Consider the following 25,574-nt stretch of genomic DNA (forward strand, 5'->3'; position numbering starts at 1 on the left):
CCACCTAGAATAAAATAATAATTATATTAGAATATTACGTTTATTATAATCAACATAATAATTATAATATTACTAACAAACTTTCCCTATATTAACCCATTTCATCTTCAAAGCACACTTAAGAGTTAAGGTCTTTTGTTATCCCCATTTTGCCTACAGATGAGCAGAGTGATGCTACAGAAAAGATTAAGTCATTTGTCCGTATCCCGCACTAGGAAATGGAGGGAGGCAGGCTTCATATCCAGGCAATGAGGCCTCAGAGGTTGTAAACTGAACCACCACACTGTCAAAGACAAGACAACCTTTTATCAGAAGCCTACAATACCCTGCCCCCTGCTCACCTGTCTGATCTCATCCCCCCTGCCACCCCCACACATCAGTCTCCCTTCTTCTCACTGTTTTTCCTTCTATTTCTCAAACACACCAACATCACTCCTAACTCAGGGCCTCTGCCCTTGTTGCTCCTCTCTTTGACACACTCTTTCCCCAAATATTTGTATGACTTGCTCCCCCACCCCCCGCATTCAGGCCTCTCTGTTCAAAGCTCACCTCCTGAGATAAACCTTCCCAGACCAACACCATCTAAAGTAGCACCCCTATTCCCTAAGCTCCTAACCTGAAGTAGTTTTCTTCTCAGCATTTAACATTCTCAGAAATTACATTTTTCACTTGTGGGTATGCTTTTTTATTCTTTGTCTCCTCCATGGTGGCAGAAATGTTCTCCTTCACTGTTAGTTCTGCAGCACCAAGAATGGTGCTTGAAACGGTAGGCTTGCGATCAATTGTTTGGGGTAAATGAATGAATGCTTTATTTAAATTGTCTGCAGATTTCAAGCTGCTTGATTCAGTGACCTTTTCATAATGTTTTTCGCCCTCAGAACTATTTTGCTCGCAACTTTTACAACATGAGAATGTTAGCCTTATTTGTCGCATTTGCTATCAATTTCATCTTGCTCTTTTATAAGGTACGTACATCTTACTGTTTTAATAACTGGTAGAAAACTACAAATAGACAGAAATGAATGTAAAGATTTCACGATTAACATATCTACTACTGCTAGTGAACATGTCTAAACCTGTTATGAAATACTGATGCCTAGGCACTGATGTCGCTGTTTTCTAGGAAGGCAAGATAGATTTGTTCCTGAGAAGTGAGAAATGCCTCAACTGAGGGGCATGTGACTTAGCAGAGGGCTTACCCACAGTATTCCCAGCCTAATTTAGCTGAATATCTTACTTGTGACTATGTCTGGGTGTGGCATACCTGATTATATTACATTCTTTTGTAACTGAGAAGAGAGCTTAGCCATCTAATTTTTTAGCATGCATTGGAATCCTCAGAATTTTTGGTTGAATAAGAATGAATTTTAAAACTATGTTCATTACTTGCCTTTGATTTTTGAAAAGCTATCGTTTTTAGCCTTTGCTATTAGTCCTTTCATTATGCAGTGACTTCACATCCAACTCTTTGCTAAAAAGGCTATATTTCTTTTGTCTTTTGCTTGCAATATCATCTCAGATGCAGCAAACTGACTCTCCTTTAAATGCTTTGAATCAGGTCTCCACTTCTTCTGTGGTTGAAGGAAAGGAGCTCCCCACTAGAAGTTCGAGTGAAAATGCCAAAGTGACCAGCCTGGACAGCAGCTCCCACAGAATCATCGCAGTTCACTATGTGCTAGAGGAGAGCAGCGGCTACATGGAGCCCACGCTGCGTATCTTAGCTATTCTGCACACGGTCATTTCTTTCTTCTGCATCATTGGATACTACTGCTTGAAAGTAAGATAGTAAGGCACCGAGGTACCTGTGTGTGTGTGTGTGTGTGTGTATGTGTGTGTGTGTGTGTTGCAGGCTGGACTTCTGGGGAAGCAGATTCTGAGCTGGAAATTTTGTGCACAAAGTTTCTGAGGGAATGCTCCATGAATCAACATGCATGGGGAAAATGGAGGAAGCAGGATGGGACAGAGGGGAAAGCTGGGCTACTGTAGACACAGCAGGTGCAGTCTCCAAAGCTGGGATGCCCCTTCAGGGCTGTCCTGACCTGGGGCATTGGATCCTGGCCTTTTTAGGTCTACATTGACTAGTCTGCCCTGGGAAGGGGCTATGGCCATGAGGTGTCTTCAAGTAGCTTTCTTTCATGTACTCATAATTATTCACATAGAGAATTTCGCCTATAACTTGGCCCTACAGAAGTGGGCTCACCCACCCACTATGTCTCACGGTAACGCAGTGATACTTGGTGTATTAAGACTTATAGCAATCCATTCTATCGATCCTAGGAGTCATTTTATTGTTTTATTATGAGGGAAGTATCTATTGCTATTCTTGGCAGAAATGCCTCATGATTTGTCACACTTCACTCGGAAAATAATGCAGCTTTATCCCTAGAGGCCTGCCAAGGGAACAATATAATTTGGTGAATAGAACCCAAGATAATCTCTCTGAGTGCGCAGGGCTGCCCATTACCTGTGCAAACCTCTTTATCTTTTCCTAGCAAGGCACTTTTTTACTGTAATGCCTTTATTTCACTTTCACTGTCCTCTGCCTCTGGTTGTAAATCTTGCAGAAGACGTTTGAAAAACCAGGGCTCAGAGTAAAAGACTAGAATGTAAAGAGTTATTCAGGAACTCCTTTCCTCCCTTTTATTCTGTTTTATGGGAGTGCATATTCTTGGCCATTTCCAGAATATCTGTGTCTGCTATCTGTGCCTTGTGTAAAGTCTGTTCATGTAAAAAGAGAATCATTATGTTCTGAGATATTTTGACAAACTGACAAAGATTTTTGCTGATGTTGAAATTAAAATTTATCTCAAAATAGTATGTGATAATGCTGAGCATGAAATTATTAAAGAGGTTTCTCAAATAAAACTGCACTTTAGTAGCATGCATTTGGGAACATTGCTGCAATTGCTAAATTTTATTTCGTTCATTCATGTTGAGAGATATATGTAAAAAGAAAATGATTTTACATAATCATCTTTTCATCTTTGAAGTTTAAAAATGATTTCATTAGTGTAATTATCTATAAGCCCCTATGTGTTTAAAAACATATGCATATATGTAATATCTATTCTGTCTTCTGTTTTTCCAAAACCTTCTAGATGCTTCTTCCTGCTTGAAAATAGCCGATTCATTTTCATTCCATTTTTACCTTTCTAGAAGTATACAGGAAATATTTCTTTCCAAAAGCTGTTTTGTAAAGATAGTGACCACAAGATATGCCAGTAAATCTAAACTAATTTTAACATATTTATGTTTCCTGTGTAGGTCCCGTTGGTTATTTTTAAGCGAGAAAAGGAAGTGGCACGGAAATTGGAATTTGATGGGCTTTATATTACAGAACAGCCTTCAGAGGATGATATTAAGGGCCAGTGGGATAGACTCGTAATCAACACACAGTGAGTAAATAATTATGTGAGACTTTCTGCACTCAAAAATTTCCAGACATGAAAATACTTGGTTGGAGTTCCCGCAGATTTGTCAAAAGTTTAGCAGAGGTGAATAATAGTTATATATTCAGCCAAGAAAAATCTGACTCAGCGCCGTCCAACTCCTAATGGATGTCCTCAATTTTTGTCCTCTGAGTTCTGAATTCCTTAATCAAAAATGGCTTAGAGTTCATTTCCATAGCACTGATGGAACTTCACATCCATTACTCAGCGTTCGGGGATGTGTGTAGCAGGAAGTGCATGACCTGCAGGCAGGGTTATCTCATCCAAAAGCGGAGGAAGCAAAAATTATTCATTAACGAAAAAGTTGTAGATTAAAGGAAAATACATTGAATTTTACACCTTGAATATATCTGAGTTATCAACTTTCAGTACCATCAAGCACCCTAGCATGAAACTAACTAAATATTAGGACACGGTATAAAATGTAAGACAGAAAAACAAATGCTTTTTCTATCCAATAAACATTTAGCCCTGTGAGATCAAGATCCAAACTACTAGCTGCTGTTCTGAGTATAAATCTATCACGAAAGTATAATTTTTCACTGTAAAAAGAATTAGTAGTGCAATAGTTGTAATAGTTTATATTTACTATTCGAGTGAAATCTTTTTTAAATAATTGTGATTAGTTTTGCTAATTAAAAAGTTATTTACTAATGGGTTCTGAGTTGTCAAATGGAGATTATTCATACATGATACATGTTTATTCTAAATGCTAAATGTTTTGTTTAGCAATTCTACCATTAATACTAATTTCTAAGTCAGTCAGTCCGTCCCTTTAGGTAAACTCTCTATGTATTAGTGAAGACGCTAGAGATGTGCTTTGGTGCTATGCTCAGTTTCTTTAAGGATAACTGGTGGGAAGGAGATTTTTTTCTTCATGGGAAAAGCAATGACAGGTTTCTAGATACTTTAATTTTTTAAGGCAATTGATAAACAGGTCTATGTACTGATATGTTATAAACAAATAAATATAACAATGCTACCTAATAAATATGCTCATACTCTTCTCCATTAAAGTATCAGCTTATAATCTTTTGTATATATTTACATGTTAATATTTAAAATAATATTCAAATACCTATGATGCAGGAAATTATGTGATGTTAACCAAATTCATTTTAAGTTTACATGGATGGCAGGATATATGTTTACATATTATTTTAAGTATGCCATACATCCCAAATGTTATGTTATTATTTGACATTAAAAATAATACTATTTACTTCTATGCTTTTCTATATTTTAGGTCATTTCCCAACAACTACTGGGACAAATTTGTTAAAAGAAAGGTAATATTACTTGGAATCCTCTATATTTTTCTTAAAGCACAGTTTAGATTTTAATTTGATGTGATTCAGATGTAGAATAAGATATTGAGGTATAATTGAGGTATAATTTATCTGCCTATTAATGTCTCCTTTTTTTTTTTTAATTTTTGAGACAGAGTCTCCACTCTGTCACCCAGGCTGGAATGCAGTGGCATGATCTTGGTTCACTGCAACCTCAGCTGCCCAGGTTCAAGCGATTCTCCTGCCTCAGCCTCCCAAGTGGCTGGGATTCCAGGCGCCCACCACCACACCCGGCTAATTTTTGTATTTTTAGTCAAGATGGGGTTTCGCCATGTTGACCTGGCTGGTCTCTGACTCCTGACCTCGGGTCATCCGCCCGCCTTGACCTACCAAAGTGCTGGGATCAAAGGCGTGAGCCACCACATCCGGTCAAATATGAATTTCAAGAATAGCACATAATGGCCAGGCGCGATGGCTCACGCCTGTATATATATATATATATATATACACACACACACACACAGGTATATATATATGTACACACATATATATGGGTACACGTGTACCCATATATATGGAATACACACACGTGTGCACACGTATGTGTGTACATACGTATATGTATATATGTTTATACATATATAAATGTGTATATATACATGTACATGTACATATATACATATATTATGTATATATACATTTTTTTTTACTTTATTAGAAGCAATGTGTTCGATTTTTGCATGGAGGAGGTGCAAGTGTTTTGTTCCCTCGTGACCTGGCATCTTGAGTAGCACTGCGCTAGTGCATCTGAGCACACCCAAATTAGGCAAAAGCTTTGAAAGAATAATTTTAAAATGATTTTAAATAGATAATTTGAACATTTTATTCCTATTATTTAATGGAATAAGGAAGAAGCTTCTAAATTATTAAAGCAAGAGATTTTGCTTTAATGAAGAAAACTCTATATTTGTAGTGAAATAAATAGATAAACCATAATGGCAGCTAATCCTGTTCCTGGCTTTCCCGCTACGGTACCTAATTTGTCCTGCAGGGAATGTGAGGACACAGTCCAGAGAGAATCCCCCCGGCTCAAATCAGCCCGACCCATTTTTAGCACTGTGAGAATAATGCAAAACAAATGGTTTTAATTAACCTAAGTAGTTCATGTTCATAGGCTCTTTTGGTTCCTTTTAAATTACCTGATTGTATACACTCAGAAAAAGCCAGTTTTTATATCTGTTAATCCCTTCTTTTCATCGGTATATTTCCTTCTTCACTCACTTCAATCTCGTATTGTCACATTCTGTCTCCTTTTCTAATCTTTTCTCCCGTATAGCGGACTCCTTTTTTCCTACCAGTGATCTCTCCTCCTGCTTGTCTTTAATTGCTTTTCCTGTTCCCTCCACTTTCTTTTTTTGTTTTTGAGACAGGGTCTCACTCTGTTGCCCAGGCTGGAGTGCAGTGGCATGATTTCAGCTCACTGCAACCTCCACCTCCCGGGTTCAAGTGATTCTCCTACCTCAGTCTCCCAAGTAGCTGGAATTACAGGCGTCTACCACCACGCCCAGGTAATTTTTGTATATTTAGTAAAGACAACGTCTCACCATGTTGGCCAAGCTGTCTCGAACTCCTGACCTCAAATGATCCACCCACCTTGGCCTCCCAAATTGCTGGGATTACAGAAGTGAGCCACCACTCCTGGCCTCCATTTTCATTACTGTGTGAGACTCAGGAGGTATATGAACCAGAGGCCGAGAAGAGCTGTATCCTAGAGTTGGACATACTGAGCTCACAGGGGAGCTGTGAGCACATCCAAGCGCTGCTCTAAAAACATGACAAATGGGCAAAGCCAGGCAGATGGGACAGAAGAGAAATAAGCAAGGAAGCTGAAGCGGATTGTTAAGAATTATTCTAATGATAGAATAATGGAATCTATACTAGATGATAATTAAAATGAGGATGGTGACAAGGTTGCAGGTCCTGGTGTTACTGAAGAATTGCTGGGGTCAGGTTACTCAGGGGAGTGGGGTAGAAAGATGAGCATTGTGGCCAGAGAGTTGAAGGGTTGAAATCGAGACCATGGAAGGATGCCACCCCTGTGATGTGCCCCCTATTGGCATGCAGAGGTCTATGCAGAAGATCATTGGCTGGGGAGTCAGGCATGGCCTGGTTGCTTCCTGGACCCATCTCTTGCTGAGTTTAGCAACCTTAGGCACATTACATGAAGTTTTCTAAGGTACAGTTTCTTTATCTGCAGAATATCAATAACATGAAACCTACATATTGTGACAGTCACATGGAATGAAGCATAATTTCTGACACAAAGTATTAATTTAGTAAAGGTCATTCTCATTCCATTTCCCTCCATTTCTTATGCTTTTATTTCAGCTCATCTTCTTCTTTGGTATGTCTCCCTCTCTTGAATGAGAGAGAAATCTTGTTCCTCAGATAGGTATTATGTAAAATGCTGTGAATTTGTTTAGACCTTAAGCAGTGTGATCACAGGAGATGAACCATAAACTTGATTTTAAGTGATTGTTAGGGCAAATATACAGTAAGTATAAAAATAATTAGATGTTTTATGCACACACATAGATGATATTACTTAACGGTTGAAGCCAACAAAATGCTTTTTCTCATACCCCAAGGTTATGGATAAGTATGGAGAGTTCTACGGCCGAGACAGAATCAGTGAATTACTTGGCATGGACAAGGCAGCTCTGGACTTCAGTGATGCCAGAGAAAAGAAGAAGCCAAAGAAGGACAGCTCCCTATCAGCTGTGTAAGTGTTACTTCGGCTCTATCCTACAGACTTAAGATTGAAAGGGGAAAACATTAATACATTTCTAAACTTGTGCGTTGATTTCCTTTCCTTCAATGTCAGAAGAATAGATACATGAGGAAAATAGAATGTATATAAAGAAGTCTACTTTTACACTTCTTGGTATTTGGAACTCTGGAATGATTGGATTCTTTTTCTATCAATTTTTGGAGGTGCCTTTGAATATTTACAAGAGAACAGAAAGACTATTCATGTTTTTTACTTAATTTGCCTTTTCTGTCTTTAAATGATCCTTAAATCTAAGTAAAACACATGCAAAAACTCAATATATGGCTGTTTTCTGGTAATTCCTGTTTGAAAAAATGTTAATTTTCTTATTTTTGGAAAAGGGAACTATGTAGCCCTTTTATTTAAAATGTTCAGAGGAACTCATATTACTTTATCACAATTATTGTATTTTTTTGAATAGCAAAGGCTTAGTGTGTCAGAAATAATATACCGTCATACTATTACTTGTAAAGTTTACTTCAAAATGAAACACTGCTTTCATGGAATAATATGTTTCTAAACCAGTTGAGTTGAATGCACTGAATTTAAATGTCACACACACACACACATATATAGTGTGAGTGTACAGATATATACATACATACATTTAGCAAATTTGATCAACTGAATCTCTGGAATAAAAGTAAAACATGCTTTTAAAAACGTAATTGCTTAGTCACTTAATGATTTTGGAAGAAACATAATACTTTCTCTTAACATGAGTAGGGATGTGATGGTTACTTTGAAAACATATTTATGGTTCTGTGAAACAGTATTATTTTCTTAATCTGTTAGCTAGCATTAAAAAGATAGTTTAGCTGGCCTATCTCATTGGTCATATTGTTTTTATCTATCTGAAAACTTATTAGAGCTACTTGGGTCTTTAAGGTGAACTTGTTTTTGAACTTACTGAAAACAACTTAGATCAGCAAATATGAATTAAGGTCCAAAATATTACTTGAGTACTCTAGGAAAACAAATGTATATTTAAAGGTTGTGCCACTGCATGTAACATGAAACACAGATGGGCAATCCTTAGGACCTGTGTCCCTTATGTTAGAATATCATATGAAACAAGAACTACGGTGTGAGGCTGAGCATCCCACAAACATTTTCAGATCCTTAATAAGCAATATAGAATTAAATAGTTTTACTGAGTTATGCATTTTCTGTGGTCATATTTGTGACTCTAAAAAAAAGTCTGAAAAAAATAAAAGGGAAGTTTAGACTGTTTTTCTACTATAAAGAAATAGTTTTAAATTGGCATAGTTTTCTACCATTATACATAGTAAGTGTTTGTAAGTTTGACCCCTAGCAAATTACCAAGAAGTTCATATGGCATTTAACACCTTGACATATGGAGAATAAAATTAGAAGAAGAAAGTTCTGGTAAATAATGTACAACTAGGAAAAAGATTTACATATAATGTCTCTTTACTAAAGCATTTAGGAAGGTCAGGTTTTAAAAGATTATCCAATTTCTATATGAACGCTATCTTAATGTGAACATTCAAATACAAGGATGATTTATATATTTATTTATCAAACACTTAAGGCTTGGTATGTGCACCTTTAAATACGTGGCCAGCTCCATTCCTGGGGGTGGAATAGCTGCTGGCAGTCTAGCAGGCTGCATGTGTCTTCATTTGTGTCCTCACTGGGGAAGAAAGGAGCTCATCTCTCAAAACATCTAGCAAAACTCAGCTTCCTGATTATAGTTTACCCTTGACTGGAGCTTTGGCGTCCCCCCGCCCCCCAACCAGGAAGGCCATGTTCTGATTGGCTTAGCTCAGCCATGGCCCTCCCCCAGAGGTGGGGTCAGCCTCACTGAAACATCATGGCTACCACTTAAGGGTGAGAAATGAGTGCTGTGTGCTGCTGTGTGATACTGATGGTATACTGTCACACTAATGTATGCTAGAGATGGAAAATAACTCATAAGAATAATTTTTAAAATAAAATAAGAAACCACCATAGGAAATTCATACATCCTGATATAAACCATTATTTTGTTTTAGATTGCTTTAATGTAAAATAATTATGCTCCCATGCAAACTACTCCATTTTTCCCCCCAACTCTTCCTTTTTTTATTTAAGAAAAAAATTCTTATATTGAAACCTGTTGTAAATATTTGTGGCACTTTTTTTAAAGGCTCCTGTGATAATAAAATTAATTATAGTTCAAAGATGATACCTTTATTTAAGGAAAAAAAAATTTTTTAAATCCTAGAGTAAGTTAAATGAGCCTTACCCCTTAGTGAAAAAAATCTCCTAAAAAGTCACCTTCGATTTGCATCTACTTAGCATTTATAATTTAAGATGAGCCTAATTAAAAGAAATGATTAAAGAAGTCAATAAAGACTAAAACATTAAGTCTAGAGAAACCCTTTAGAAAATAATATTGCCATTATGTTATATTGCATTATTTCATATCAATTACTTAGAGCTGGAATATTGGAAAGGCTGGCAAAGTTATAATTTCTAGCCTATAAATCAGTGGCAAGTTCTGAAAAAATGAAGATTAACACGTATATTTTAATATACGTGTTTGTAATCTGCAAAGATCACAAATATTTACTTTAGGATTTATTCATTCAACATATGCGTATTCAGACATTCAGTGTGTGAGATATTGTTCATGGAGCTAGGGAGTTCACAGACAAGTGAGAGAGGTGTATAACCACATACATGCATATACCAGCACCCACAACTGTAAGACAATGTGGGAAATAATTAATAATAAAAAGAATTGTCTACAAAATGCTATGAGAACTGAGGGGAAGGGCTAAATTCCTGCCTGGATGGAAAAGGAAACAGAGAAGGTGCATTTTCCGGAAATGAAGTAAAAACAATTTAAAAGCCCTTGCATTTATAAAATCAGGTAGTTGTAAAATAAATGTGTATATTTATGCTAGCTTTTATTATTTGAATCAAACGTTATTCTGTTGGAATGCAATTGCAAGTGCATGTGAAAGTGAGGAAATGTTTGATGTGTACATATGTTGGCCAATTTAGTACAGTTTCAAGGAATAAATGTTATATGTAGCTGGGTGCAATGGTGCACGCCTGTAATCCCAGCACTTCGGGAGGCCAAAGCGGACAGATCCCCTGAGATCAGGAGTTCAAGACCAGCCTGGCCAACATGATGAAACCCCATCTCTACAAAAAAAAAAATTCGCCGGGAGTGGTAGCGCATGCCTGTAATCCCAGCTACTCGGGAGGCTGAGGCACGAGAATTGCTTGAACCTGGGAGGCAGAGATTGCAGTGAGCCAAGATTGCACCATTGCATTCTAGTCTGGGCGAATGAGTGCAACTCTGTCTCAAAAAAAAAATGTTAATACTGAATGTAGGAAAGGAAAAGGTGAAAAAGAAAGGACTATTTTTAAATAACGTAAGACGAAGGTGATGGTGTTTTGTTTTCCAAGATCCTCTAAGAATACATCATGAAACTCTAGGATACAGTGTCAGAGTTGGCTCTCAGCTCCTCCCTTGGCATCTGTGATAGAACTAGTTTCCCGAGCAGGTGTCCAAGTCTTGTCCCATTGAATGTGAAGGCCGCCAGGCTCTCGCAAGCCTATGAGTCTTTGGTTAATGTGCATAACTACACATGTTTTTTGTTTTTTGTTTTTTGTCATTGCAGACTGAACTCCATTGATGTGAAGTATCAGATGTGGAAACTAGGAGTCGTTTTCACTGACAACGTAAGCCTACTTCATTATCACAAAAGAAAATGCATTCTGATTAGATAAGTCTGTGGGAGTTCTGTGCATGGAAGGATGGTTATTTAGAAAATGTTTCAAATACCAATTCATTTCATACAGACCAGATCTGGAGAGAGACCCACAGAATGATATGATTAACCAGCCCGTCTCTCATTCAATTTCTTTCAATAGCTGAAACATTAAAATGAAAATATATGAAAAACTGAGATGCAGATTTGCGAGTATGTTCATTAAGGTTTTAATTGGACAATGGCATACTTCAGTTTTATAGATGTTAAAAAGAAACTCCTAAATAATTTTAAAAGAACAAACATTAATTATAGGTTTTCCCCAAATTAAGTACATTAACTTACGGAGTTTTATTTATTTTTTTTATTCTCCTTTTACCAAAGAGCCTTTGGAGACTAAATATAGGGCCCTAATATATATCCAAATAAAATAGAAAAAAATTACCTATTACTAAAAACCGCCAGGTGTCTCAAGATTTCACTCTTTGATTTTAGCACTGACTTTTATAGTTAACATTAGTTCCATTCTCCTATTTAGAAGCTTTTGATAGCCCCCAAATTCTCCTGCCTCTATCCTTACCCCTTTCCTCATCCAGCCATGGGCCCAGAACTCTGGGTGTCTTAGGAGCATTCTCTAAGAGTTCAAAATCAGGTCTTCCAAGTATCTTTCAGAACCATAAACTATTAATACACTATCTTACAGCTAATTTCTCATCCAAATGGGAGCAACTTCCCTGAATAACAAGAGGGCAACCTCAACTTTGGCTCTAGTTGGCATTTTCCATTCAAGTGGCCAGTCCATCTTAAGTTCTGCCTGCGAAGCTCAATCTTCCATGCCACAATATTTGCACAGCCCACTTTTGCCCAGATGCAGCTTCTGCCCAGATGCAGCTTATCCGTAATATTCATCTTGCTATGTAGTTTTTTCGTCCTCTAGATAACGTGGGCATGGATAGATCCAGGACGGAGTCTTTCTTCAGACAGCGTTCTGCTACCTTAGTAGGCTTTTATCCACCTGCAGTTTCATGGCTTCTGTTTGGCCAATCACCTCTCAACATGTATTCATTCTTCACTATTACTGTATCTCTCTGAAACATAGCCAGGGTTACCAGATGAAATTCAGAATTCCTAGTTAAATGTAGCTTTTAGATAAGCAGAAAATAATATTTGGCATAAGTATGTCCCAAATTACTTCATGGGATATACCTAAACTAAAAATCATTTATTCTTTCTCTCTCATTCAAATTTTACTGTGCAGCAAGCACATGTGTAAATCACACATGCACCTTTGTCCCAGCTTGTCATTTAGGTCCTTACTCATCTTATGCCCATGAATTTTCCTTTTCCTCAGTCTTTGCTTTTTTTTTTTTTTTTTTTTTTTGAGACAGAGTCTTGCACTGTCGCCCAGGCTGGAGTGCAGTGGCACGCTCTCCACTCACTGCAAGCTCCGCCTCCTGGGTTCACACCATTCACCTGCCTCAGCCTCCCGAGTAGCTAGGACTACAGGCACCCGCCACCACGCCCGGCTAATTTTCTGTACTTTTGGTAGAGACGGGGTTTCACCGTGTTAGCCAGGATGGTCTTGATCTCGTGACCTTGTGATCCGACCGCCTTGGCCTCCCAAAGTGCTGGGATTACAGGCGTGAGCCTCCACGCCCAGTCTTGCATTTCTTAGTGCCTCATTAGAGTAGCTCCATGTGAATGTCCCACGGCAAATTTTCATCTTCCTTCTCCTCTGCTCCTCCCCACCAAATCCAGTCTTCGGTCTACAATTTTCTCTTTTAGTATTTTTGTTCTTCTTACTAACTGAGCTTAAATTATTCATATGGACTCCTCCTCTTCTTTCTCCCTCCAATGCATGTATTTGATTATTTGCTGAATCTTGGTCCTGTTTGTGTCCTCTGTAATTCTCCCTTCTATCTTTACCACTTTTGCTGCTTTTTTGGCTCTGGTAACCTCACCCTGGGGTTTGTCCAGTAGTCTTCTAATTTAATGGCTGTGCCACTTACAATGTTTTTAGACAATAGCTTAACTGGAGCAAGCTCACTTCCTCATATATAAATTGGGGCTAAACATGCCTATTCATCAGAGATCTTGCTAAAATAAAAAAAGAGACCATGTGTGCAAATATATTGAACATTGACCAGCACTTAGTAGGTGCTAAAGACATTTTCCTAAAATGCCGTTTTTCACAAACCATTATCCTTCTCATGATACTTCAGTGGCACTCAAGTTCCTGTGGGGTACCCAGATGTCCTTTAACTTGCCCTCAAGCCTCTCCAACACTGTCACGCTTTTCCAACTTGGTCTTGCAAAACAGGAACCCACCACTCAAACCAAATTTTCCTTCCCAAGCAAACTCTGTTTAGTCTTACCTCAGTGTGCTTTTTAAAAATGCTATTTTCTTTTCTGCCACTTGACCTCTAGCTTCAGTTCCACATGGTCCTTGAAATCCCTTTACTAGCTCAGCCCCCTCTTTTTATTCTCTGTGAAAGATTAAGATACCTTACAGTCAAAATGAAGGTATCCGCCACTTCCCCAAATGGGTAGTTTCTGACTCCACTAGCAAAACGTCCCTTATGGAGCGGAGACTGTAGTCCCATAAGTAAGAGCAGCCACCGTAATTTTATTCCGCATTAGTCCTGGCCCTCCCCCAAAAGTATACTCATTTTCCAGCCTATGTGAATAATCAACATTAATTATAATCCAGGAGATTTCTACAACAGTACCAATAGTATTATTAGGTGTATTACAGCTTTCAGTGACGTCACATGGTGTTTGGGTTTCTCCTAGGCTTACTGTGGCTCATGTAAAGTGAGATGCTTGGTTAATAAAACACTTCATATAATTTCGTAACTAGTAAGTCTCAGCAAACACTGATTTAGTGAGTGAATAAATGAAAAGCAAAGAAGGGAAGAAAAGGAGGCAGAGAGAGCGACTGGTTCTTTGGTTGGCTGTAGAGCAAGGGTTCTTCTCTACTGGGGAACAGTTTTGTCTGCTAATGATGTCTGGCAATGTCTGGAGACATTTTTGGTTGTCATGACTCGAGGGAGAGGTGGGGTCAGTGCTATTAGCATCTAGTTGATGCTGCTTGCCATCTACCATGCACAGAACAGCACCCATAATCAAGGATTATCTGAACGAAAATATCAATAGCACTGGGTTGAGAAAGCCTGCTGCGGAGTGGAAGTCAATAAATGTTTCTCCATCGGAGGATAAATACCAACGATAATTCCTAAAACACTTTAAAACTGGTTTAAAGGAGAACGACACTGACCTTTTCAGAACAAATTAAGTAAAAATAAAATACACAAAGAACAAACTGATACAGCTAACTAGAATTGTAAAAATGTATAGTGAGCCAGGCGCAGTGGCTCACACCTGTAATCCCAGCACTTTGGGAGGCTGAAGCGGGTGGATCACGAGGTCAGGAGATCGAGATCATCCTGGCTAACACAGTGAAACCCCATCTCTACTAAAAATACAAAAAAATTAGCCGGGCGTGGTGGCGGGCGCCTGTAGTCCCAGCTACTCGGGAGGCTGAGGCAGGAGAATGGCATAAACCTGGGAGGCGGAGCTTGCCGTGAGCCGAGATCACGCCACTGCACTCCAGCCTGGGTGACAGAGCTAGACTCTGTCTCAAAAAAAAAAAAAAAAAAAAAAGTATAGTGTACGAAGATGAAGTAAATGGAGTAATTACAACAGAGTGAAATCAGAGTTGCTTTTTAATTTTATTTTTTTAATTGACATATTCATGGGGTACCTAGTGATATTTTGATAAATATAATGTAATCAGATCAGGGTAATTAGTATATGCATTATCTTTAACATTTATCACTTCTTTGTGTTGGGAACATTTAATATCCTCCTTCTAGCTATTTGAAACTATATATTATTGTGACCTGCCGTCATCCTACAGCAGTATAGAACCCCAGAACTTATTTTTCTATCTAGCTATAACTTTGTATCTTTTAACAAATCTCTCCCTATTCCTACCTCTCCTTTTTCTCCCCAATCTCTAGTGTCCTCTCTCCTACTTTTTACTTCCATGAGATTAACTTTTTAAGATTCCACATGTGAGTGAGAACACGTAGAGTTTAACTTTTGTTCCTGGCTGATTTTGCTTAACCCATTACAATAGTGATGCATTCTGTTTTCTGACATGTTTTTCCCCCGTTTTGTCTTAATAGTCCTTCCTCTACCTCGCCTGGTATATGACTATGTCTGTTCTTGGACACTATAACAACTTTTTTTTTGCCGCTCACCTTCTCGACATTGCTATGGGATTCAAGACATTAAGAACCATCTTGTCCTCAGTAACTCACAATGGCAAACAGGTAAACAGTAAAGCAACAAATAGAGCAAGAAAAATAAAACTACCCCTCAAATGACAATGTACAGTTTTAAAGATTTTTTTGAAAATTAGTTGGAGGGTCTCTTAGGCCTATACTCGAGCCTTGGCTTGACTTTGGATAAATTAATTGAAAATAATAAAAGTACATGCCTTACCAGATTTTTGTGAAAATGAAATAAAAACAAATGTATACGCCTTAACACAGCCCCTGGCACATATTAAGCCCTCGGGAACTTAGTTACTATTTTCTTCCTAGTATAGTATTTGCTCCACTTGCTATTATGGAGAACCAAAATAGGTTACAGAATCCTGACGCACTCATTGTATTAACTGTAAAATATGAGATGCTGCATTTTAATGTAGTATTTTTAAACTGGATATTCACGTACTCTTCTTTTAAATTGAGCAAAAAAGATAATGTTTCATATTTGACAAGGTCATGCTGACTCGGAAGAAAACTGGTCTAGGTCCAGAAAATGCACTTATGTTCTAATGGAGCCTGTTTTTAATGTTAAAACTTTCCATTATCATGAAGCATATTGCAGAAGTATGCATTTATTCATTCATTTGCTATTTTTCAAGTGTCCACTGGGTGGTAACATATTCTGTGTTAGTTATTTGGATTAACAGAATCCTTCATTTCCAGAGTCTTGTAGCCCAGCACATTTTAAAATAATTGCCTCTCTAAAAGCTTTGAACTGGGTCCACAGTTAAGTCCACATTATCATTAGTTTTCTAAATTTCAGCACATGATTCTTACATACGTCACAGTAGGTTCTGAGTATGACTGACTATGATGTGCACGGCAAGTCATGGGTCTAGTGACACAAAGTCTGTTTATCTGTCAGTCAGTTAATAAGATGTGTTTGAGCTCCCAGTATATGTAGTAAAGAACTGGAGATGCCAAATGCATGTGTGTTTCTACATAAAAAGTCTGGCACTACTTTCAATTTCTGAGCTTTGTGGCGTTTATTTCTTTTTGAGGTATCAAATTTTCTTTGCTTGTTTTTAAGACAGAGTCTTGCTCTGTCACCCAGGCTGGAGTACAGTGGCGTGATCTCGGCTCACTGCAACCTCCGCCTCCTAGGTTCAAGTGATTCTCCCGCCTCAGCCTCCTGCATAGCTGGAATTATAGGCGCGTGCCACCATGCCCGGCTAATTTTTGTATTTTTAGTAGAGATGGGGTTTCACCATGGCCAGGCTGGTCTGGAACTTCTGACCTTAGGTGATCTGCCTGCCTCGGCCTCCCAAAGTGCTGGGATTACAGGCATGAGCCACCCCACCTGGCCTCAACTTTTCATTTGTAGAAATATGTAGAGCTTTATAGTCCTAACAGGTAAAACATGCAGAAATTCACAGTAGCCTTGTACTTCATTTATAGAAATGAATAAGATGTTTTCTCCAGATAATTATAAAGTGATTTTGTAAGACTTAATCAGCATAAGCAGTTGCAGTCAAGACCATAAAGATGTGCTGTAATCAGAGAAAGTACACATAAAGATAAAGCATGTTAGTATGGTAGAATGTCTGTGATGAAACCAGAAATACATTTTCACCAACTTGGTGAAAAGCCCCATTTTTAGCATATACATATTCTATCAAAAATATTCTACAATTCTATCATATACTTATAGCTATCCAAAAATTAAAGTATAATTTGGAATTAAAAACAGATTACATAGAGCTGAAAGACCTTTCAAACGGAGACATTTAATTATGGATTGAGAAAAATAGCCTTCAAAATAGTGTTGGTCACTAGCTGTGGTGTTTTTCACTTTGGTCATTGTTTACAAAGCAAGATTTCTCAGTTTTAAAAAATATTTATGTTATACATTATCACTAGTTGTGTGTCCCCAGATTTCAGGGGCAATACAAATTTCTAGTTAGTTTAGGATATGATTGAAAATTAAAAAATAATTTACAGTCATAACAAAAACAAAATGCGTTTTATTAGGAATGTAATTTATAGAAAATAGCCCTCATAAAACGAAGAAAGGGTCGGGCATGGTGGCTCATGCCTGTAATCCTAGCACTTTGAGAGTCCGAGGCGGGCAGATAGCCTAAGGTTGGGAGTTCGAGACCAGCCTGATGAACATGGAGAAACCCCATCTCTACTAAAAATACAAAATTAGCTGGGCATGGTGGTGCACGCCTGTAATCTCCGCTACTCGAGAGGCTGAGGCAGGAGAATCGCTTGAACCCGGGAGGCAGAGATTGCAGTGAGCCAAGATTGTGCCACTGTACTCCAGCTTGGCGACAGAGACTCTGTCTCAAAAAAAAAAAAAAAAACCAAAATAATAAAATAAAACAAAATAAAGTCTGACAACTTGATAAAGAGAATATGAAAATAAATGTCTGCATGAGTGGGCTAAGAAAGGTGAGAAATAAGTTATGGATCCCATTAGCTTATAGTAAACACGGCTGTATTCTCACTAGAGCACTCCCCACCCACATAGATGTCACATGTGTCAATTGTATGTCCTGCATTTCTAATACCTGTTCCTTGTCACATTGTTTTCCAGCTCGTATTAACCGTTGGCTTATTAGCTGTTGTTGTATACCTATACACTGTGGTGGCATTCAATTTTTTCCGAAAATTCTACAATAAAAGTGAAGATGGTGATACACCAGACATGAAATGTGATGATATGCTAACAGTAAGTTCATAACCTTTGATCTCATGTAAACAAAAATGTCTCCTGCTTCTGCAGTCTAAGTAAGTGTGTGTTTATTCTGTAACAGTACAAAATAGAAAATAGTCTAAACAAATAAAAAATTGCATGGCTCTTTAAAGAGTCAGCAGTTTTCAATTTTAGCAGAACGTAAAGGAGCATTTCTGTCAATTTTCCATATGTGCTGCACAGCCTAATAATTAGAATTGCTGAGTAATGTACTTAGAACTCGAAGGAGTAATGTCATTGCTTAAGCCTGTTGTTCACATATCCCAGGACAACAGGTAAAATTATTTCCCAGAGAACATTTGGAAGCCTTAGTTTTTTGTTCTCACCTTAATGACCTTAACTGAAATTACTAAATTTCAAAAATATATCTCTTCATAGAACTACTGGTTTTTGCTTTTATACTGAGTATCTTGGCTTAAATGTCTTTTTTGGTCTTGGTTTTCAAAAATCAACAGCTGTTAAAGCTTTCATATTGCTTTATATCACTGTTCTACAACCTGTCTCTCTAATATTGGCAAATGAGAAGTTATCATACATGAGATCTTAGATCGGAAAGGAGAACATGAGACAAAATATGTATCACTAGCTGGAAAGAGATGTATCCTTCAGTAAGCCCCTCACGAAAATACCTACATCATTTGTGTTGGGGATGTAGGTAAAGAGGCTGATATAATGATACATAAATTACTCTAGAAAAAATAGCCCAAAAGATTGATGAGAATGACCAGTATTACAAAGAATAACAACTAAGATAATTTTATACTAAAGAATGACAAATCAGTGGGACAGAGTAGTTCAGAAACAGATGCAAATACTCATGGAAATTAAAAGATGATAAAGATCTTTTGAAGTAACGAAATGAAAAATAATTTAATAAATGACATTAGTACCGTGGGCAAGCTGTTTGGGGGGAAATGATAAAAATGGATGCCAACCTTGCTTTTAAATAAAAATAAATTCTGAATTGAGCATATTTTAATGCAAGAAGAAGGAATAATCACAAGACAGAATTTGATGCCTTAAATAGTAGTAATACTCATTTTTACATGGAGAAAGGTCTGAGTATGACGTAAAACTCAGGATCTATGAAAGCATAAACATTATTTGAAAAAAGAGCAATTATAAATAAAAGTTTACCATAAAGGCAAATGGTAAACTGGGAAAGATATATTTAACACCATAACAAAGGGCCATTTTCCTTAATCTACCAAGTCCTTATCACATCAATAAGAAATAAGCCAATAGAAAAACGAGTAAGTCACATGACCAGACAATTCACGGTAAAATTAATTCAGTGGGCTTGCAGATTTGAAAAGAGGCTCAGCCTCTGTAAAAGTGAAAGAAATGCAAATTGAAACAATGAAAAAAACACTTTTTACCTATCAGGTTTGCAAAGTATTCACGTTTGTTAAAACCCACAGTTGGTGAATTGATGGGAAAAATCAGCATTTTCATGACTCTGGCTGGGAATTTGAATTGACAACAATTTTAGAGAAGTTTTGTGATACCTATCAAATTTTTAAGTATATATATCCTTTGACCTATTAATTCCACTGCTAGTAATTTACCTAAAGGTTTACTCACAAACAAGCCTCTGTAAGTTCAAGGACATTAGCTGCCCTCACAAGCTAGGAATAATCTAAATGATCGTTAGTAGTGTCCTGATTAAGTCAGTTATGATAAATCCATAACAAGTATGCATCTGTTTGAAAATGAGAGAAATTCATATATACAGATATGGAGAGATATACAAATTACATTTTAATTACATTTAATTTAAAAAAACGAGATCTTGATCAGTAGGATAAGATCGTAATTGTGTGAAATTATATATGCACAATAATTCATATTTTTGATATGCTAGAATATGCATAAGATTTTTCTGGAGGGATTTATTCATAGGACACTGTGAACAAGGATTCCTACAGGGATAGGACCATAGATCACAGGGGAAAGAAACTTGTTTGCTTTTCATTTTATAGACTTTACTCCTGCCTGAATTATTGATACTATTTCTTTTTACCATAGGTATTTTTTTATTTTTAAAAGCCTATTTCTTTTTACCATAGGTATTTTTTTTATTTTTAAAAGCCTAAGACAGTTTTTTCCCCACCATGTTATAAAAGATAATCTGCCTTCAGTTATTCCCAAAATTAGTATAACTACATGCAGTGACTGTTTCCTGGCAGGGAGGAGAGAACAGAACATGCAGGTGGCTGACCTGAGGGAATTAAAGGACAGAGGTTGAGGGAAGCTCTGCTGAAACTCGATGTTACATTTTGATCCATGGCCTGTTCTTGAGCCATTTATTTATAGCCCGAATCTCTTATTTGTGCAAAGAAGTTTTTCTGTATTTAAATTTTATCATAAACGATCATTAATATAGAATTGCCCATCCTTCCTCCCCTTTAAACAAATATTCTTTATTTACTAATTTAGAGATCTTCAGATGAGATTGTCACTCTTTAGCTTTTCAATGTTAGGCATTTTGTTCTCTTCTCAACTTTCTTTTTAATAAAAAAAATCTTGAGAATAAATAACCCTCAAATGAATTGCAGGTTATTTAAAAATTGGGGATACATAACAGCTTGCTGGCATAAAAATACTCTTCTTAGGTCAAGATTAAAATTTTAAAGGCTTGGAACTTCAAAAAGGGATGCTTTTGATGGAGAATGCAGGGTGGAAAAAAGCTTTCAACTCATCAGTCCATACACAGTTGACAGCAGAGCAAATAATATTGTTCATGTGAAAATCATCTGTAATTTTCAGTATTTCCTGTCATGATTGCCACTCTGAGGTGTTTCACATATGACTTTGTGATTTCCACATGCTAGTGACCTACTTGGAGGACATGGAGTGTCAGAGCTTAAAGGACTCTGATGTTCATGGTTGTTCATCCATAAACTTAATTCCTCAACTGGAAGAAAATGCCATCCCAGTTACAAATCCACAGTCTTGTAATGTAGATTTTTTTATTTGTCAGGTGCTTGTATAGCACTTGGCTGTAAATGATATTGTGCCACGCATTGTCTCAAGAGCTTTACAAATATTAACTCAGCAGTCTCCTAATAACTTTCTGCTGTAGGTTGGCACTGCCATCATTCCCATTTTACAGATGAGGAAACTGAGCTACCAAGAGTTTGAGTAACTTGTCATAAGTCACACAGTTAGGAAGAGGTGACACTCTTCAACCAGTACTCTAAGTTACACTACCTCACAGATAGTAACTTCATTAATGCTTCTGTTATTAATTTTAGTGATATTTTTATACCAGGCACTTGTTAAGGATAAGGCTTGAGGAAGTACAGTCCCTGCCCTCATGGAATTTGCATGGTAAGCACCTTTCCAGAAATTCTGCTAAGCTCATTCATTTTTCTACGATCTTCCAAGAAAAGAATGCCCCAGAAATTCCAGAAGTTTTGGGAAACCTTGTGGATCAGTATTCCTGTTGCATACAGAACATTTAATATACTATACAAAAATAGTGGATTCAACATCACTGCTCAAATATTGCAATTGAGAAGTTGCTTTAGGTGGCTACTAGACAGGGAAATAAAAATAACTTTTTAATGTCACATCGTACCACAGAGTGGAAGATATTGATACGGACATAGATCAAGTGCCTTAATACTCGAGATCCATTTTAGTCATCATAAGTTGTCATGACTGAGATACAATACTTACTTACCTTTGCTGGTCTTCTTCTCTGATTAATTGCCAGACAAATAATTCATGCACCTTGCCTGGAGCCTCCTCCCTGACTGCGTTTCTATCACTCCCTGATTTGGCCCACCTGCCCACTTCTTAAAACCATCTCCTGTCCTTCCTTTTGCTGCTTTTCTCGCACCACAAAGCAGAGAAAAATTTATAAGTTGTTTTTTTTTTTTAACTTACAGCAACTGTAAGAAAACTGGATTCAATGCAATCAGACTGACCCGTTACTAGTGACGACGCTCCATCAGTGTCACTAACATGCAACACTTTACCTCCTCCTCCCACACCTATTCATTCATTCCAGGCCTAGGGCTGAAGATGATGTGTCAAGGATCCTTCATCTCCTCTTCCATGCGCTGCCTTTAATATCAGCCGTGCTCAGAGCCTCTCTACCCTGTGATCCTGAAGGCAGGAGGCGAGTGGGAGGCCAGGAAAGGCTACAAGGCACAAGGGAGGTGCAGAAGGTAGCAGTAGCAGGTACATTGCCTGCAGTGACTTCCAGGAAATTCAGTTCTATTCTAGGACAAACGCCCGACAAAATTTAGAAATCTCAATATCTACCAGCCTCAGGGCAGAAAGTTTACTTAGGTTATGTATTCCTAAAGGGTATGATGCTCAGAGAATTGCTAAAAATTAATAGAAAAATAGGAATGACTTCAGATAATGACATTCAGTGACCTGTGTCAGGTAGTGAGAACAATATGTGACTTTAGATCTTCCTTTTGTACCACAGGGAGACCCCAGCAACATCCTGGTCTCTCCTTTTATTATGCAGTCATCATAGTTGACCCCATTCAAGTTGTAATCATCGGATCCTTAAACGACTACATTTTGAACCTCACTCTCAGTATGCATTTCCATTACTTTTGTTAATTTTGCTTAGGAAGACAACTGCCTTCACCTGGTTGCTTTTGCCCAATTTCATGGCGGCATGAATACAGAAGACAGAGAAACTTGGTTCCAGTGAGGAAATACAGCCTGTTGATGTTCTGAACTATGGACTTAACTAGAGCCTAGATTTTCTTCAGTTTGAGGGATTTCTGTCCCCATGAGTGAGACTATTTATGACCAGCTCTGTTGTAGGTTTTTATATCTTTGCACATAACAATAAACTTACTGTCTTGTGTTTGACTGGGGTGAGTATATGTCTTAGATGTTTCTTCCCTGCAAGAGAAAACCCAATTCCAAGACACAAGCCACTTTTTCATCCCTAGCTCATTCACAATGGCGTGCTGCTGCCAATCAGTCAAACCAGACAGGAGTCTGTGTAGCATTACCCAAGCTCATATCCCAGTGATTGTCCCTAAAAACTCCCACCTGGGAACGGAGGCCACATTACCTAGACTGACGTTCCAATTGTAGTGTCCAAACACTTGCTTTTAATTTGCTTCTTACTAGTACTTGTGCAGGGGCTTCTTTAAAAAGCCAACAAAATTTAAAATATAACTGATCACTTACAGTAGTGCGCTTTCAAAGTAGAGGCTTATTAAAACCAGCCTGCCAGCAAGAAAGCAGCACAGAATAGGAAACAAAGATTTAATTTCTTTAATTTAGTTCTCGAAAGACGATCCTTTCTTTATGACAGTCTCTTGAACATTTCCTTTCACAGGGCGATGTCTGTATTCTCTCTTGAGATAAATTTTCCTCACTCATGTCACATTTTATTCACTTCATCCTGAGTTTCTTTGTTATTTCTGGTTGTTTCTGTGGATCTGAGAGAACATCTGAGGTTTTGCAAATAGGCAACTCACCCTCCTGTTCTTCATAATTTACAGTAGGTGGCGCCATAGCTGCAGTGTTATAGACAAGTCACGGGGATTTTTTTTTTTTTTTTTTTTTTTTTTTTTTTTTTCAGATTAGGATGTTTTGAGCCTGAGAATCTAATTAAACCAGCAGTATCCTGATAGAATTTGAACCTCCCCTACAAGAATGTAGCAGGGGAAAGTGAAAAATGATGTAAAGTCCAAGGTAAAAGGATAACTGTCGCTAGATAGCAAGGGAGACTGACTTGACATATAGGAGGATGTTCATCTCAGACGGAGAGGGAACCCCTGAACCGGAGGCTGCAGGGGAAGGTGTCAAGACCTATGCACTTTGGGAAAAATAGCTTTCCAGGTGATTAAGATGAAAAGTACACTCCTAGGGAAATAAACTTGCTCAGGTAATTGTTCTCAATTACCTCACTTAATTGTTGTCACGTACTTTACCCTACCTTCCCAACAAATAATCTGCTCCTTTTTTCTTTTTTTGCCAAGATGAAGGTCTCATAACGATCTTCACCAGCAGCTGACCCTCAGTGTTCCCTAAAGCCAATAGAAACTGTGATCAACCCCAGAATGAATCTGTTTAGGAGATGGATGAGGGAGGGAAGCCACAGACTACAACATCTTGGAAATCAACAACTTCCTTTTCTCGATTTTTGTAGGACCAGGCACCTTCCTTCCTCATTACTCAGACTGTCTGAAAGAAGCACATCTTTTTGTCTCACAGAATTACTTCTTTCCACCTCCAGCTCTCATTATCAGGTTTAGGCTGATTCTATGAAAAGAAAGGTGGATAAAAGGATTTTCAGTTGCAGCAGGATAATTTGGTAGCTGAAAGCCTGACAGCCATGTATTGGAAGTTATTCACCACATACCTCCTATTCCAGCACCACAGCCAACATACATACAAGGCTGACCAGATAGTAAAGGATGAGGCTGGGAAAACCAGTATCAATATCCCACAGGTGAACCGTACATTTTATTCTTTTTAAATTTGGTAATTTATTAAGCCTAAATAATCAAATGCACAAGACTCTCTTTTCAGCATGACTGTTAAGTCCACTACTGATCTCTGCTGGAATCCCTTCATCAAAATGCATAAAGCTGATGTAAAATGAAGGAGAGAAGTGAGGAAGGGTATTTCCGGGAAAGGTTGTTAGATGGCCGATAAGAGAGCTGCAAAGGAGGAGACATTTTCTTTGGTAATTTAGCCTCATTCCGTAGTCCTGTCTTCAACATTACATGTCTAGAAACTATAAGTGAATCATTCTTTTGGGGACAGACTCACATTAACCAGTATTACGTACGTCTGATGTATGAGTCAGAATACCAACATGATACTCATTAAAAGTTAATGCAACAAGTTGGCACATTCTCTTCCCTAGACAAACACCTCTATGGGAAGCCAGATTTGAACCCAAGACCCAAAGACTCCCAAGTGCAAGACCAAGAGTCTTGGTCAGCAGGAATCACCAAGAGGAACTAATGGATGATCAGTTCATCCATCAGTTGCTGGGTGATCTTAGCCACTAGTGCTGTCACACGCAGTTCCTCAAAGAAGCAGGGATGGAGAGTTAGGACATTCCTAGACCTGGACTGGGAACTGCGCAATCCACTGTTGGCTCACTGTGGGGATTGGAATGGGGACCCAAGGGACCAGAATTTGACATGGAGGAGTACCAGTCCGGAACCAGGTATACTATCCAAACCGAGTCCCCAGAGAAATCCCTGGAGGAGAGTTGCAAACACAAAGCTACTTGTGA

The 25,574-nt window shown here is 37.9% G+C and overlaps 1 protein-coding gene across 6 annotated transcripts in view; it reads left to right on the plus strand.

Annotated features, from left to right (window-relative positions):
• The window catches only part of RYR2 (ryanodine receptor 2), a 799,701-nt gene that overhangs the window by 756,444 nt on the left and 17,683 nt on the right, over positions 1-25,574 (plus strand). For all 6 annotated transcript variants that reach the window (XM_032137647.2, XM_032137648.2, XM_058430777.1 and 3 more), the window contains 8 exons: positions 879-965; positions 1,559-1,777; positions 3,265-3,395; positions 4,696-4,738; positions 7,387-7,520; positions 11,210-11,270; positions 15,490-15,636; positions 18,176-18,310. In XM_032137647.2, the coding sequence (XP_031993538.1) occupies positions 879-965; positions 1,559-1,777; positions 3,265-3,395; positions 4,696-4,738; positions 7,387-7,520; positions 11,210-11,270; positions 15,490-15,636; positions 18,176-18,310 (957 nt within the window). The remainder of the gene's footprint in view (positions 1-878; positions 966-1,558; positions 1,778-3,264; positions 3,396-4,695; positions 4,739-7,386; positions 7,521-11,209; positions 11,271-15,489; positions 15,637-18,175; positions 18,311-25,574) is intronic.

The sequence above is a fragment of the Hylobates moloch genome, unplaced genomic scaffold, assembly GCF_009828535.3.
Source record: "Hylobates moloch isolate HMO894 unplaced genomic scaffold, HMol_V3 SCAFFOLD_18, whole genome shotgun sequence".
Classification (NCBI taxonomy): Eukaryota; Metazoa; Chordata; class Mammalia; order Primates; family Hylobatidae; genus Hylobates; species Hylobates moloch.